This window comes from Equus asinus, chromosome 26 (genome assembly GCF_041296235.1).
Source record: "Equus asinus isolate D_3611 breed Donkey chromosome 26, EquAss-T2T_v2, whole genome shotgun sequence".
Classification (NCBI taxonomy): domain Eukaryota; kingdom Metazoa; phylum Chordata; class Mammalia; order Perissodactyla; family Equidae; genus Equus; species Equus asinus.
This window is the reverse complement of record NC_091815.1, coordinates 18,510,147-18,525,181: the sequence shown is the minus strand read 5'-3', so window position 1 is coordinate 18,525,181 and position 15,035 is coordinate 18,510,147. Positions and strand designations below refer to the sequence as shown.

The window sequence follows — 15,035 nt, the reverse complement described above, 5'->3', positions numbered from 1 at the left end:
GCAATGTATTTGTGTATGTATATATGAAATGAATGACAGCAAAGATACAAGGAACAGGAGGAAGGAATTAGAAATATTATGTTATTTTAAGGTACTCACACTATCCATGAAGTGTATAGTGTTATTTCAAAGTGGACTTTGATTACCTGTAAACGTATATTGCAAACTTTGGGCAACCACTTCAAAAAGTAAGGAAAGAAGTAAATCTGTTAAGCTAAGAAAGAAAAGAAAAAGGAATCACGTAGAACGCTCAATTAAAACCACAAAAGACAGAAGAATGGAAGACAAAAATAGGAACAAAAAAACAGGAGCAACAAATAGAAAACAGTAACAAATATGGTAGGAATTAATTAAACTGTATCAATAATCACTTTGAATGGTCTAAACGCACCAACTAAAAGATAGAGATTGTCAGAGTAGATCAAAAAACAACACTCAACAATAATTTGTCTACAAGAAACCCACTTTAGATATAAAGGAACATATAGATTAAAAGTAAGTGGATGAAGGAAGATATACCATGCTAACACTAACCGAAAGAAAGCAGGAATAGCTATATTAATTTCAGACAGCACAGGCTTACAGCAAGAAAAGTTATCAGGGATAAAGAGGGCCATTATATAATGATAAAGGGGTCAATACTCTAAGAAGATATAGTAATTCTTAATGTGTATGTGCCTAGCACAAGAGCATCAAACTATGTGAGGCAAAAACTAATTGCAAAGAGAAATAGATGAGTTCATTTTCATAGCTGGAGACTTCAGCACCCCTCTTTGAGAAACGGACAGATCCAGCAGGCAGAGGTGGGACACGGACTCGGCCGCCAGGGGGCGCGGATGCTGGGCGCGGAGATCGGGCTCTGCCGCCGGGGGCCGGAGGCAAAGGGGGCCGGGGGCGGGCGCGAGGCGAGCCCGGGGGCTCACGTGGGGCGCTCCGGGGGCGGGGGCCTGTCGGGGGCGCGGGCGGCGAGCATCCCGCCGTGAACCGCCGCCGACCCCGCGGACACCACCCCTCAGTCCTCTGCGACCCGCTCTGCGGCTCCGCCTCTAGGCAAAGCTCTCGGCAGTTCGTTATTTCTCCCGTTACAAAAACAGAGCTTCCTTATGGGAGAACAGATCAGCAAGAGGGGAGAATCTCTCTAACCCCATCCGGACCTTTCTGGGGACCTCCTTTCAGATTTTCTTCTGCGCTTAGAACTTTTGGAGTCCATTAGGGAAAGGAACCCCAGGAGCTGCAGAGAGACGTTCCAAATACATGGATCCATTTTCGGAGGCGCTAAAAAACCCAGCATTTAGAAGACACTCCAATTTTAGTAAAAACAAAAACTTCTTTTATATATGTAGCGTTCCTTCGTTTGTTCAACAAATATGTCTTGAGCGTCTGCCCTGGTCAGGCTTGATTTAGATGCTGCGGCTGCGGCGGAGCCAGGAGCAAAGGGCCCGCCGGGAGCAGTGAGCTCCGGGTGGCGTGGGCGCCCCGCGGGGCATAAACGGGCTCCTGCCCTCTCCGGCCGGGGTGGGAGATGGGGCAGACGTCAAACAGCCGGGGTGCGAGGCCAGGTCACGGCGGGAGCGTGAAGGAGAGGCGAGTGAGCCGGCTGCTGTAGATGGGCCGGCAGGGAGCGTGTGAGCGCAGCCACCGTGGCGGGAGGGGACTACGAGGACACCAGAGGCCGGACCTGCCCAGGGTCAGCAAGTCAGAGGAGAACGGGGAGATGAGCCGGATTCGAAAAGCCTGGAGGTCACGGTCAGATCTCCGGACTTCACCTTAAATGTGCCAGGAAGCCAGGGGGAGGGCCTGAGCCACGTCTTTAAAGAAATTGAGACGTACCCACGTGTGAGTGTGCGTCATTTAAAGGCCAAGAATGAAACCTTATCTATTGAGGATGCCTTTAGCAACCATTTCAGAGATTTGATGAAATTGTCTGGAACATTATTCTTGCATTGTGCACCTTCATTTTAGAAGACACTTTCATAACCTCGCTGGATCAGCACCACCGGAGGGGAGTGTTTTCAGTCGCTGCTCCCCTCCGTTCATCTAAGCCACTCTCTTACTCGAGTTCTTAATTCCGATTTTTTGTTTGCCAGAGTGTTCCCTTGGGTAATTTTTTCCTCGAAGAGAGGCATCCTTTCTGAGTCTTTGCAGCTCTGAAGAAAATGCCTTGGTTGCGTTCACTCCGGGCCAGCAGTTTGGGCAGACAGAGTTCTTAGGTTGAAAGCTTAGGGCACAAAAGCTTCCTCTCAGAGCCTTACAGAACTTCCCAACTTCTGTCAACTTAACGGATCATAAAAACCTCGGGCCAGAAAAATCATAGGCCACCTGAATGTTAGTTCATCCACAGGAGACCACCGGGTGAATGCCCCGGGACAGCTGGCCGGTGGGACACTGTCGTAAAAGGAACAGGGGAGCTATTTCTTTACCGACATGGAAAGATCTCTAAAATACACCAAGAAAGAATTAATAACCAGGCGAAGAACGGGTCTCAGATATGCTTCCATCTATGTAAAACAGGGCGGTGATATACGCGTATGTGCTGGTATGGGCATCAAATCTCTCTGTAAGGATAAAGAAACTAGAAACATTCGTTGCTCTGTAGAGGGAAATGAGGGCTTTCAGTTGTAAAAAAAAAAAAAAAAAAAGAAAAGAAAAGAAAACCTTTCATATCTGTTGAATTTGGATCTTGGGGGTGTTCTATCAAGAATATAAATAAAAGTTTCTGTGCTTTCCTTTAATTTTACTTAAAAATCAGAATAAATATCACGACTAAAAGCACAACAAAGCACTAACGCACACTTTGCCTTTTCTTCAGACAGACTTCCCACGGAGACCTCAATGCAGCCCTGGGTGGGGGCGAGGGGACAGTCAGCCAGTGACAGTCCCTGCTGCGGACTCTGCTCCGCGGTCCTCCGACCGCTGGAGAAGCCTCGATCCCATTGGATCCCGGGCTTTTCCCTCGGTCTGCGCGCGGGGCAGCCGTGCGGCTATCCTTGCAATGCAGCCATCCGCCAGGTGGGGGTGGCATTTCCCTCCAGTCTTTGAACTTGACCCTCTCTTTCCAGCGAGCACTCCAGTCTATCTTCAGCCCAGAGAGATTTTTCTCGTTTCTTGTGTTTCTTTCCTCCTCCTGCTCCCTCTCTCTCTCCATCGCGTCTTATTGGCTCTTCTGGATCTCTCTTGCATGCCTATCATCTTTCTCTCGTAGTTATTGTTTCTTTCTACTTTTTCTATGAGTTCTCGGAGAATCCTATGAGCTCGTTTCCCAATTTTCTGTTTCGGTTCTCCGCTCCGATTTTAAGCGCGGGCCCCCCCCCCCCCCGAGGATTTTGGTTTGGAAATCATCTTTTTCATCTCCAAGACAGGGCATTGATAAAACAAAGGCTGGCGGCTGGGAAGAGGAAACATCTCTGTTCACAACATCCTTCTCAAACATCACTGAGAATACAAAGTGGTGCCATTAGGTTTTTATTAATTTTATTTTATTATTATTCTAAGTTTTCTGGTGCTGTTTCATGGGAGCGGAGGGCTCCTCACTGACCCCGGGTTATGCATTGGGAGTGTCCCCATGGGGACATTTGGGGGGCTCCGCGAGAGACCACTGGGTCTGGGTTGGGTCATGGTGGCCGCTCTGGAACATGTCCTCCTCCCCCAGGGCCGCAGCCACTTTTGAGCATTTGCCCACTAGTGAGCCTCAGGCCGGGGACCGGGCCCAGGGCTTCACTCGGGAGTCCTAGCAAAGCCAAGGGGCTCCCTCGTGGGTCCCCTTGGCCGGCCAGTCCTCTCCACGCGTGGAAATAGCCACCGCCCCCTCCCTCCGGGGGCGGTTCTAACCTTGGAGAGGGGCTCCTGGTCGCCCCAGAACGTCTTCTTGGGCATCAGGCGCTTCTTGGGCAGTGGCACGTCCAAGGTCACGGCCAAGGGGTTGAGGGAGTCCAGCCGCCGGGCTCGGCGCGTCTCCGAGATTGACATCTTAAAGCGGCCACAGGCCTTGATCACGGTCAACCAAGGGAGACTGCCGGACCAATACGCGCCGCCGCCGCCGCCGGGGAACAAGGGTGGCTGCATGCCCCCCCTCCGGGGCGCTGTCTTCCCGCGCTCATCCGCTGCTTTTGCGAAGCTGCGGCCCCATGGCGGCTGGGAAGCCATCTCGGAGCCAGGCCTGGCCGCGAACCGTGGCGCCGCGCGCCCACCCCCGCGCCCAGCCCTTGAGACTCACGCCCCCGCCCCGGCCCCCCGATCGCGCTGCCCCCTCTCAACGCAGAACACGGTGACCCCCAGAAAAATGAGCACACAAGGCACGAGGCCAAGGGTGTGAAACCGGGCGCCCCATCCTCGCGGCCCCACTTTGGGTTTTCCCGGCTCCCTCTCCCAGGGCGAGTTCAACGTGCCCTCTGCCTGTGAAGGGGCTCCTGGCCAACCCGTGTCTGTCAACGACGGAGAAACGTTCACTAAGGTATAGAATAGGCCTGGGATGAATTAAGATGCAGCTATTAGGAGTGGGTACACACAAGATACAAGAGCAGGAGGGAAATACCTGCCACAAGGCCAATGAATGTCCCGGAGAACAAAGGTCGCCTCCAGCCGGTGGCGGCCCCATTGCTAAAAGCTGCCTGGGTGGATATTCCAAAATATTCAGCACTAGCATCTCTAGGTGAGAGAAGTAGAAGCGATTTTCTTCTTTCTTCCTCCTTTTAAAATTGTTCTGATCTTTCTATGATGTTATTGTGAAAATGTAAAAAGACTCTGCACTCTTTTCCAAAGGTCTCATCAGTGCAGATGCTGATGCCTCAGAGCAGGGACCCAGGGCTGCAGAGTGAGGGGGGAGCCAGTGACCCAGTGTGCCTGCACAGGCTCCTGCTCTTTGGTGACATCGACCCTGAGAGGCTGAGGCCACCAGCTGGGATCCTGGCCACCATTAACCAAGGGAAGGAGCAGCGGCACGGAGAGGACACGCAGGAGTGGGAAAGTAACCCCTCCCTCCCACACAGGCCCTTGGGGAAGTCCAACTGTCCTCATCTGGACTTGGCTTCCTTCCAACACAACCAGAGAAAAGCCCTGCTGTTCACTGCTTTCTTACAACTTCAGGAAATAAAAAAATCAAGAAGAAGATAGAAAAGTCCATTTTAATTAAACTGTACAGTCTGAATTTTTTCCTCTGACACTAACTGAAGTTAAAAATAGAAATCAATCTTTTCAACCTTCCAAGGCAGCTTTGAGATAAGGTTTAAAAACTATTTCACAGCTGATTTACATCTAAATACAATCTGTACAATGTTGACTGAGCGACCCACACGCGGCCACCATGGAGGGGGTGTGGTGCTGGCGCAGGCCAGGGTGGGGGGGGGGGGCTTCGATCACTGCCTCCTTAGTGGAAGACGTTTCAGCCTGGAAAAGGAAATCAGACAGAGGGGGAAAGTTAGCTACGAACCGAACAAGCAGACAGCCCCAGGGGGGCGAGTGTGCCAGGCGCCCTCCCCCGAGTCACAGGGGCATGTCTGTACCCATAAAATACAGAGGATGACCATACACCATGGAAGCGTCGTTTAATCTGCATTCCTACAGTGCTGCTTCTGTTATACAGAGAGACTCACTCACCCCATCTCATGTTAGGACCCGCTTATCAAAAGAAGTTCTAACCCTGGTTTCACTCACCTATCTCACATATGATGATCAGGAAGGAACTAAAGAAAACATGTTTGCTCCAAGGCCAGGCTGTCAGCCTTAAATCTCAGCTTCACGCACACGGGGACATTCACGGCAGCTCTACTTATCGAGCAGAGCTGGGTCACACTGGCTCTGGAATCCTTGCTCTACAGCCCAAAGTGGAAAACCAAACATCCCAACCACAGACTAGATGAACACCCTGCAGTGTATCCACATAAAGGAGTGCTCCGCGGCCAGGACGCACTTCTTGCTGCTCTATGGGAAGACGGGGACTCTCATGAGCCAGATGCCAACGAGTTCATACTCCGTGGCTCCTTCCAGTAAAGTTCAAATGCTGGCAAGAGGAATCCATGGTGACAGAAGCCAGAAGAGTGGCTGCCTTTGGGGATGGGAGCAGGGATGGTGAGTGAAGGAGACACCCGGGGGCTTTTGGGGGGCTGGTTTATTCTTTCATCTGGTTGTGTTCAGGTCGTGAGAATGCAAGGAGCTGTGAACTTTGGATCTGTGCACATATATGTATGTGTGAGCACTAAACGTTTACTTAACTGTATGACTCCATGCCCATGAAATTCTAGAATGGCAGAACTTACAAGGTCAGGAGGTAGATGAATGTCTCGTGAGGAGGGGCAGTGGGAGCAGACTGCAACTCCATCCAGAAGCAGGTTGTACTGTCACTGGACAAGCGTGAGGGGCCCTTACCAAAAGGGGGACCCGTGCCAGGTGCTGGGCATGCAAATAAGACCACCTGGTCATGACCCTCAAAACGCCCCTTCCAGGAGACACAGGCAGACAGGCAATGCAGAGAGAGTGGGGCGAGGCACCAAAGACGAAGGGGCCCATCCAGGCTCCCTGGGAGAACCCAGGAGGCTTCGGGGTGAGGGGCTGTGGGAACAGTACCTTCAGCAACCACAGGAGTAATATTTAAACACACGTCACTCCTCCGACCCTCCCTTCCCCCATCCCAGCCCTGCCTCCCAGAGAAGTGCTCCCAGGTGTGGTAACGCCTCCTGCTCTCTTCCCCGTGAGGGTAGACACGTATATACACGCAGGGACATCCAAGGCCTGTGCACTGTTCTGCAGCTTCTGGTCCCTTCGTGGTAAGTCACAGATGCTTAGCCTCAGCTGGTAAGGTTCTGTGGGCCTGGGCACATGATGCAACCTCCTAACCTCCCACATGCTCTCCCTCCACCCCGCGAGATGAGGCGACACGAGCGTCGACCTCACAGGCTGTGTGAGGATTCAATGAGCCGATGCCCTGGTGGGCTTCCACAGTGCCTGGACCATTGCTGTCAGCACTGGCGCACAGCAGGAAACGGAAACAGGAACAGCACAGCCACTTGGGGGCTTGGGGTTAAACTGAAAAGCTCATAGCCTTTGTATTTTTGAACCATGAAAGTGTATCATCTAGTCTAAAGAAATAAATGAAAAACAATAAGGGGGTGGCAATTGTCTTTCTAGACAGCCATATATACTATAAGGCCAGACTAATCAAAACAGGACAGACAGAAAAATACAAAATGGGGGCCAGCCTGATGGCCTAGTGGTTAAGTTCTCATGCTCTGCTTTCGCAGCCCGGGGTTTGTGGGTTCGGATCCTAGATGCAGACCTACGCACCGCTCATCAAGCCATGCTGTGGCGGCATCCCACATATGAAGTAGAAGAAGATTGGCACAGATGTTAGCTCAGGGCTAATCTTCCTTAAGCAAAGACAGAGGAGGACTGGCAACAGATGTTAGCTTGGGGCTAATCTTCCTCACCAAAAAAAAAAGAGAAAGAAAAAGAAAAAAAAGAAAAGTTCAAAATGGCTAAGAAACCAGAATAGGGAACCCAGGAACAGGCTCCATGGGCACAGGGATTTGGTACGTGATCAAGCTGCACTTCCCCTAGGAGCCAGAGCAGCAGATGAGGCTGAGGTGGCCAGGGCTCACCCTCGCCCTCTCCCCCTTCATCCTGGGCCCACTGCTGGAATTCCCCTTGCCTGCCCTGTGGTGGCCAGGCGGGGCCATCCAGCTGGCTCTGGCCCGTGGGCCGGGGGATGGGGGGAAGACTACAGGACCACAAGAACCTCTAGCGCCATCCTCCCACCCAGTCCCTTCCTGTGAGGGCCACATGTTGAAGAGGAACAAACTGGGATCCTGAGTCTCTTTCTCAGTTACTGATGCTTCACTGTGCTACGCCACTGGGATGTCAGGGTTCCTTTCAGTCGCAGCCGACTCACCCTGACTAACACGACTGGCTGTGCACTGGAGAAAGATAAGTTAGACACCTCTGTTTGCAGAAACCCAACAATCCAAATAGATTAAACAAAAATAAAACTATAAAAGCATGAGAATAGTCTATATACATATATGAAATCTGGGTTAGGGAAGACCTTTAAAAGACAAAAATGAAAAACATACCAACAAAAAAACCTGGTAAAATTGAGAGCAACAAAAAATCAGAGCTTCTGACAACAAAGACAGTTAAAAGCCATCTGACAGGTAACACACTAAAACACAAAGGATTTGTACCCAGAATTATTTTCTAATCCCTAAAAATCAGTAAAGGCGTGCCTAAAAACTAGTAGAACAAACAGTCTAACAGAAAACAGAACACTGTGCACAGACCACGTGTGAGCTATTCACAACAAAGCACATGGCAAAGGCTGAGGCACACGAGAAAGACCCCTCACCGCATCCGTGGCCCAGGAAATGCAAATTACAATGAGACCCATTCTGCACCCACCACGCTGGCAAACATTTGGTACTGTTTGTAAGTGATGTCATAACAAGGAGCTTTCATAACTTATATGGACACAGCCACTCTGGAAACAATTTGGCAGTATTTATTCATTCTAACTGTTCATACCCTACAGATTTATGCTATATAAAATTACATTATTTATATTAAAAATGCAAAACAAAATGTGTGTGTACCAAAAATGTTTGTGCACATGGCTGCACAAAAAAGTCTTGAAAGTTACATATGAAACTGATGGCAGAGGTCACCGTGGAGAGGGGAGGTTTGGGGAGTAGGTCAAGGACCACTTCAGGCTTTATCTGTAAGGTCTGAATTTCCACAATGACGATATATTCTACATGTTACTTACATAATTAAAAAATAACTTTAAAAAAAGCCTAATTAATGTACAAATTTATCATTTCTGACATTTACCTCTAAGCAAATACAGCAAGATCTCAACGAGCCTTTGAAAGGTTTCTGAAAACCACGTCTCCCACCGCCTACCGTCTCAGCAGTTCCTGAGGTGACAGGTCTGCAGTCCCTTCATCATCGCTCTGGCTGTCGCTGCTGTCGGTACTCTCAGAACTGCTACTTTTCTCTGACTTTTTATTCTTTTGTTTGCCTTTGTGTTTGTGCTTCCGGTGTTTCTTTTTCTGGAAAAAAAAAAGCGGGAGGAAGAAATGGGTGTCTCCCTCCCTAATTCAGTACAATGACAGGCTAATGAGGCACTCGGTTGCTGGAGTCATTCAAAAACAAAAACAAAAAACCTATGTGGAGCAGCTTTATCCAACGTGGGACAGACCAGGACACACAGCTGTGCACACTCTCTACCGTGCACACACTCACAGAGCCCATCCTACGTGGGACAGACGAGGACACACAGCTGTGGACACTCTCCACTGTGCACACACTCACAGAGCCCACCCCACGTGGGACAGACCAGGATACACAGCTGTGGACACTCTCCACTGTGCACACACTCACAGAGCCCATCCTACGTGGGACAGACGAGGACACACAGCTGTGCACACTCTCCACTGTGCACACACTCACAGAGCCCACCCTACATGGGACAGACCAGGACATGCAGCTGTGCACACTCTCCACCATGCACACACTCACAGAGCCCACCCTACATGGCACAGACCAGGACATGCAGCTGTGCACACTCTCCACCATGCACACACTCACAGAGCCCACCCTACATGGGACAGACGAGGACACACAGCTGTGCACACTCTCCACTGTGCACACACTCACAGAGCCCACCCCACGTGGGACAGACGAGGACACACAGCTGTGCACACTCTCCACTGTGCACACACTCACAGAGCCCACCCCACGTGGGACAGACCAGGATACACAGCTGTGCACACTCTCCACTGTGCACACACTCACAGAGCCCACCCCACGTGGGACAGACCAGGACACACAGCTGTGCACACTCTCCACTGTGCACACACTCACAGAGCCCACCCCACGTGGGACAGACCAGGACACACAGCTGTGCACACTCTCCACCATGCACACACTCACAGAGCAGATCCTACATATACACATTCACAGAATTGATCCTCTAGTGACAGACACAGCAGAACCAAGCAGACATAGGCAGGACACCATCCTGACACTTAGCCCTCATCTTATCCAAGGTGACTCCTGCCACCTCCTATGAACCTCACTGGTCCATTTTGTTAGGCCTGTGCAATGAACTATGCATCAGGATGGCAAGCACCCTGGAAAAGCACAAAGAAGAAACTGGCAGAAGGTCAGAGAAAAGCAGATACACTGGTAAGAGACAAATGAATTGATTTTCAAACCTGTCAGCACCAATTTTTTTCCTTTTACTACAAGAGAACTTTCAACATCTTCCATGTTCAGGAATCTTTTTGTCTGGTAACCAATGATGGAGCTATTTCTAATCAATTCTACTACTGCTCAGACCCCTTTGGTACCCAACACTAACATTGTTCAAATTAAAAGCCGATGCAATCACTGAAAAGAAGACATGGATGAGGGGAAAAGGGATGTCAAGGGCAAAAGCACACACTACTCCTTCTTCAAGATCCCTTTACTTCAAATAGCAAGCTATGGACCAGTCTCCATTTGTAATGAAGATAAAGTCATCGTGAAATGTTCAAAAGAATATCTTCATTTAATACTGAATGAATAATCAATTAATACTCTTTTCTTATTTAATATTCAACCATTACTCTAGGATATTTAAATGTTCTTTTTTCCTACTTTTTAATGTTCACAAATAAAAAATGTTTATTTAAACTATAACAATAAATTAAAATATTCTGTCTGGAAAAAAACCAGTTTCTGAAAATCGAGGGTTTACACTGAATGTCAACATTTCTGTCAAGGAACAGGGAGACCTGTGCGCTCCAATCTTGGCCACCAAATGTTCCCTTCGACTGGCTTCTTATGTCACGCCCGTCATGCTCGTCTGGACGGCAGAAGCAGGACCATCGGACCCGCACACTGATCCAAGGACACCCAGAAGTTACCTTCTCTTTCCTCCGTCTGTGCTCTTTCTTGGCCTTGTGTTTTTCTTTGTTCTTTTTATGTTTCTCTTTTTGAGGTGTTTCAAGTTTCTGACGAGCATCTGAAGCACAAATGTAATAAGCACATGAACCACAGGGGAAAAATAAAGGTGAAATTGTTGAGTTAGGAGCCTGACTTAGATGGAATGTTTGACATTAAGGCAGAACTCCTGCCCTGCCTCACTGATAAACAAACGGATTAAGATTAATTCATCCGTCGCTCTATATTTAGAAACTGCCAGAAACCTCAACGTAAGACCTGTGTGATCCAACCAGTCTCCTGCCATGGCCTTATCTCCAGATGACGTCAGATGAAGGCGAAGTCAGACCAGAAGGCCCACAAGCCTTTTGTAACTTAAGATCCCCAGGTGAACTCACAGACAGACCAGCGTCTGAACCTCGGCCTGTCGCCAGCCCTGACAGCCGCTGCTTACCCTCTTAAAGTTCTGATTCCCCATCCATAAACTGAAATAAAAGGAAGCCCAGCCTCTTAGGGACAGAGAGAGGATTAGAGGGGGCCGTGTACATGAATCCCATAGGCCAGAATCTGGCACAGAAATGTCAGTTTCTCTCACATCATCCTCCCTTTACAAAAGCACATTTTCTATGAATTTGTCATATTAGTGGAAACACCAAAAAATTAGCATCAAAATAACATAATGTATGTAATCATTAAAAATGACCAAACAAGTTATATGCACCTAAACCCCTAAATTCTGACTGAAATGTTATTAATATCCAGGTACCCAAACTAGTAAAAATTCATAATAGTAGAAGCAGTGTAAATCGTTAATTCAACTTTTTCCACCTAAAGAAAAGTCCCAAGGTGTTTCAGAAGTGTGGATATTTTCCAAACCCAGTTAACAGGTGCCTGCAATTTTCTAGTCTTATAGTTTGTTCAGAAATTTCAAACTTTGACCTCCCGAGACTTCTTTTTTTAAATGCTGGTTTTTGGACAACCATCTCCCCTCAGTAACCTATAAACCAGATTAAGCTATTAATTAAAACAAGAATATCAAGGATGGTCTGGGAAACAGGCATAAGTAACACAGCTTTCAAGTGCTGACACACATTTTAAGCTAAAGATCTGAATAACTAAAGCCAGTAAGAAATACATTCACTGCTTTTTTTCCCCCCCAAACTTCACACTTTTACTCCTCTCTGCTTTTTATCATCTCTTTGAAAGCTGGGTTAATTATCCAAACCAGTATTTATATGTGGGAACTATAGGAAACTATAAAGCAGATGACAGAATTATATGTTATTTATATACCTGGGCCATGTGATCAGAGGCTTGTCAACCCAGCCTTCAAAGACACGATAAACCAGCCTACACATTTTCACGAGAGATGTCACTTTCAGATGCCACTGAACAGAGGCAGTTAACAGATACGGGGAGGAGGATGGGCTGTATTCACTTCTGAAAGGATTAGTTTTATTTGGTTTGCAACATTAGCCAAAGCATGAACAAGTCTCAGAATATCCTTCTTCCTGCAATGTTTGTGTCCTCCCATCCTTGTGTCCTGGATTTTTACTTTTTTATTTCTGTAACTGGCAACATTTGAGACACTTAGGACTCTAGCTTAAGTATCTGAAAGTTTAAAAAAAAGGTTTAAAGGTCTCTGAAGCTGTAAAGCAACAACTATCATTTAGGCACTAGGTGGAAGTAACGAGTTTCAAAATGTGGCTGAGAACAGATAAATGAGAAATAAATGTGTCTATCTGGTGGGCCTGGTGTTGGATTAGATGGCTGGATGTAAGGACATGGCTGGAGTTGTCATAGCTCAGGGGAGACAGTGGTGCCAATGCAAACAGGTGAACCAAGGAGTTCTCCGCTCACTGGGGCAGAAGACAGGTGGCAGCCGCGGGCCGAACTCTTCTCTTTGATCTATCTGCATCTTTTGTATCGGGAAGGAAGGTGCAGGGTCCTGGGGTGGCAGCTTGCTATCTGAAAAACACCAAGGTATTAATTTCATAACTTGCCAATTATTAATGGGTTGAGTCTTTAACTAATGTCTGTTGCCACCAGATAACATGTGCTTTTCTTCACCACTTTGTTTAAACCAGCTCACGCCAGGTGCTGGGGACACACAGTGAACACGCAGACCTGACCTCCAACCCCACAGACATCTGAGCTGGGAAGCCAGTCACACAAGGGCACCTGCAGCCAAGTGCACCAGTGGCTGTAACACAGGGGTGTGTACAGCATACACTCTGGATCCCCTGAGACCTGAGGGTTGAAAGATGTCCTCAACGAAGGGCCATGTGAGAAGAATAAAAACTTACAAACAAACAGGGATATACGACTATGTCCCAGCTCAAAAAGCTGAATTTCAATCAAATTATCAAAGAGGAGAAAAACTGAAAATAAACAAGTTATCATGGTCACATTAATAATCTTGTTTAAAGAGATTACTACGTTTTCAGACAGAAGAGATAAAAATGGGAAAAGTGTGGAAAAATATGTATCAAAGTGTTAATGGTGGTTATCTGCGGGAAGTGGGATTCCAAGGTATTTAAGCTTTTTACATTTCTATATTTTTAAACTTTAAAATTCAAGTATATATGACTTTATAATAAAAAATACGTTGCTTTTTTCCCACAGAAATAAGAAATAGGCTGACATTTGCAATCACCTAAGAACAAACAATATTTTATACCTCCATGTAACTTTTTGCTTAAAGGCCCTCAAAAATTATACCCAAGTCCACCACAGACTGACAGGGGCAGGCAGAACACGCTAAGACTGAGATGGGAAATTTTGTCCACCCATCAAGCATGGGAAAAGTCTCCCACTCTTGCAAGCGCCAGATGGCCTCCTTTCCTGCACCAAAACTCCTGGCTGCAGTAAACGGAACAAGCAGGACAGGCTACTAACCAAGCGTTAACTCACAGTAGATGGCTACTAACCATCTCCCAAGGGCTACTAGGCACCAGGCAGCACTCATCTGATGGCTGAGCCGGAGCATCCACTCTGCCCAAGAGAGGCAGGCAGGGCGGGCCCAGGGTGTGTCATGACCCAACGTTCTCCGCAATCCTAGCATCTCAGTGACCAAGCTAAAACAAAAAGCTGTCTTTCAAATGAGGGCTTTACTATGCTTTAATTCTTCTCAACTAGAATAAGTAGGAAAATGAGAATTATCAAACACAGCTATCCAAAAAATATACTAGAGATTTATACCAGAAATGAAAAACAGAACTCAGCTCCACCTCAAATTAAAAGTATAAGATGAAAAAACATCAATTGCTAATTACCCTGGTTTAAAATTGCACGGTAAACAAAGAAGCAGCTTCTCTAGAGACACCATCATTTTCTTCTTTGGATCCCAAAGTCTGAAATGTTGACATACCGTGTGCCGCAGATGATGTTTCCACCAAGTCAGTCTCTTGGGAACTTTTGAAGTCAGCCTCCCTGACACCCGCCTGATCGTCCTCGCTGTCACCTTGCTCATCCTCGGAGGACGAGGACTTTTCATCAGAGGAGCTGGCAAAGATGGCCTTGAATAGGTCCATGGATGGGCGGCTACCTTCTCCCTCAGGCTGTGAATCCACTTCTTTGTTTACCATCTGTATTAACAGTGAAATAAGAGTCAGGAATGAAGAAGCAAGGGTGAAAGGAGCCCAGCACTCTAGAACACACGCACACGCATGCACACACACATGCACACGCACATATTTGTGTTTCTGCTCATGTACATGGGTCTCCACACCCACCCACTGCCTAATTCAACATGGATCTCTCACATGGCAGTAATTTTTGTGGTGTTTCTGAGTCAACAACGAGAGTGTGTTTCAGCAGAACATGCCAACTGGTAGAAGCGGCTGAAGCCTCTCACAGAGAGAGGTCACTAGTCAGAACTGCAAAGGACCCAGAAAACTGCAGGAGGGACGAGCAGTGCCTCTGTCCTATTTGCAAGAGTCTATCTGAGCCACCGAGGTCCAATGTTGAAGGTGAGGGAGACACCTTACTCATATGAAAATGATGAGAAGAAAGCTGGGGGCCCTCGGCACAACGGGGAGGGAGCCAGCACACGCAGATAAAATGGTTACGGAACTTGCCTTTGCAATTACACATCACTCTTCCTAAAAGCAGCCCAGGTATGG

General features: G+C 47.8%; 2 protein-coding genes across 2 annotated transcripts in view; both read right to left on the bottom strand.

The window, feature by feature from the left end:
* WDR88 (WD repeat domain 88) overlaps positions 1 to 4,143 on the bottom strand; it is a 35,432-nt gene extending 31,289 nt beyond the window's left edge. The window contains exon 1 of the mRNA XM_014835808.3: positions 3,829 to 4,143. Coding sequence (XP_014691294.1) covers positions 3,829 to 4,143 — 315 coding nt within the window. The remainder of the gene's footprint in view (positions 1 to 3,828) is intronic.
* Positions 4,144 to 5,101: 958 nt separating this feature from the next.
* GPATCH1 (G-patch domain containing 1) overlaps positions 5,102 to 15,035 on the bottom strand; it is a 38,906-nt gene continuing 28,972 nt past the window's right edge. The window contains exons 16-20 of the mRNA XM_044759240.2: positions 14,282 to 14,498; positions 12,772 to 12,879; positions 10,896 to 10,993; positions 8,887 to 9,035; positions 5,102 to 5,382 (exon numbers count right to left, since the gene is read on the bottom strand). Coding sequence (XP_044615175.2) covers positions 5,352 to 5,382; positions 8,887 to 9,035; positions 10,896 to 10,993; positions 12,772 to 12,879; positions 14,282 to 14,498 — 603 coding nt within the window. The 3' untranslated portion in view covers positions 5,102 to 5,351. The remainder of the gene's footprint in view (positions 5,383 to 8,886; positions 9,036 to 10,895; positions 10,994 to 12,771; positions 12,880 to 14,281; positions 14,499 to 15,035) is intronic.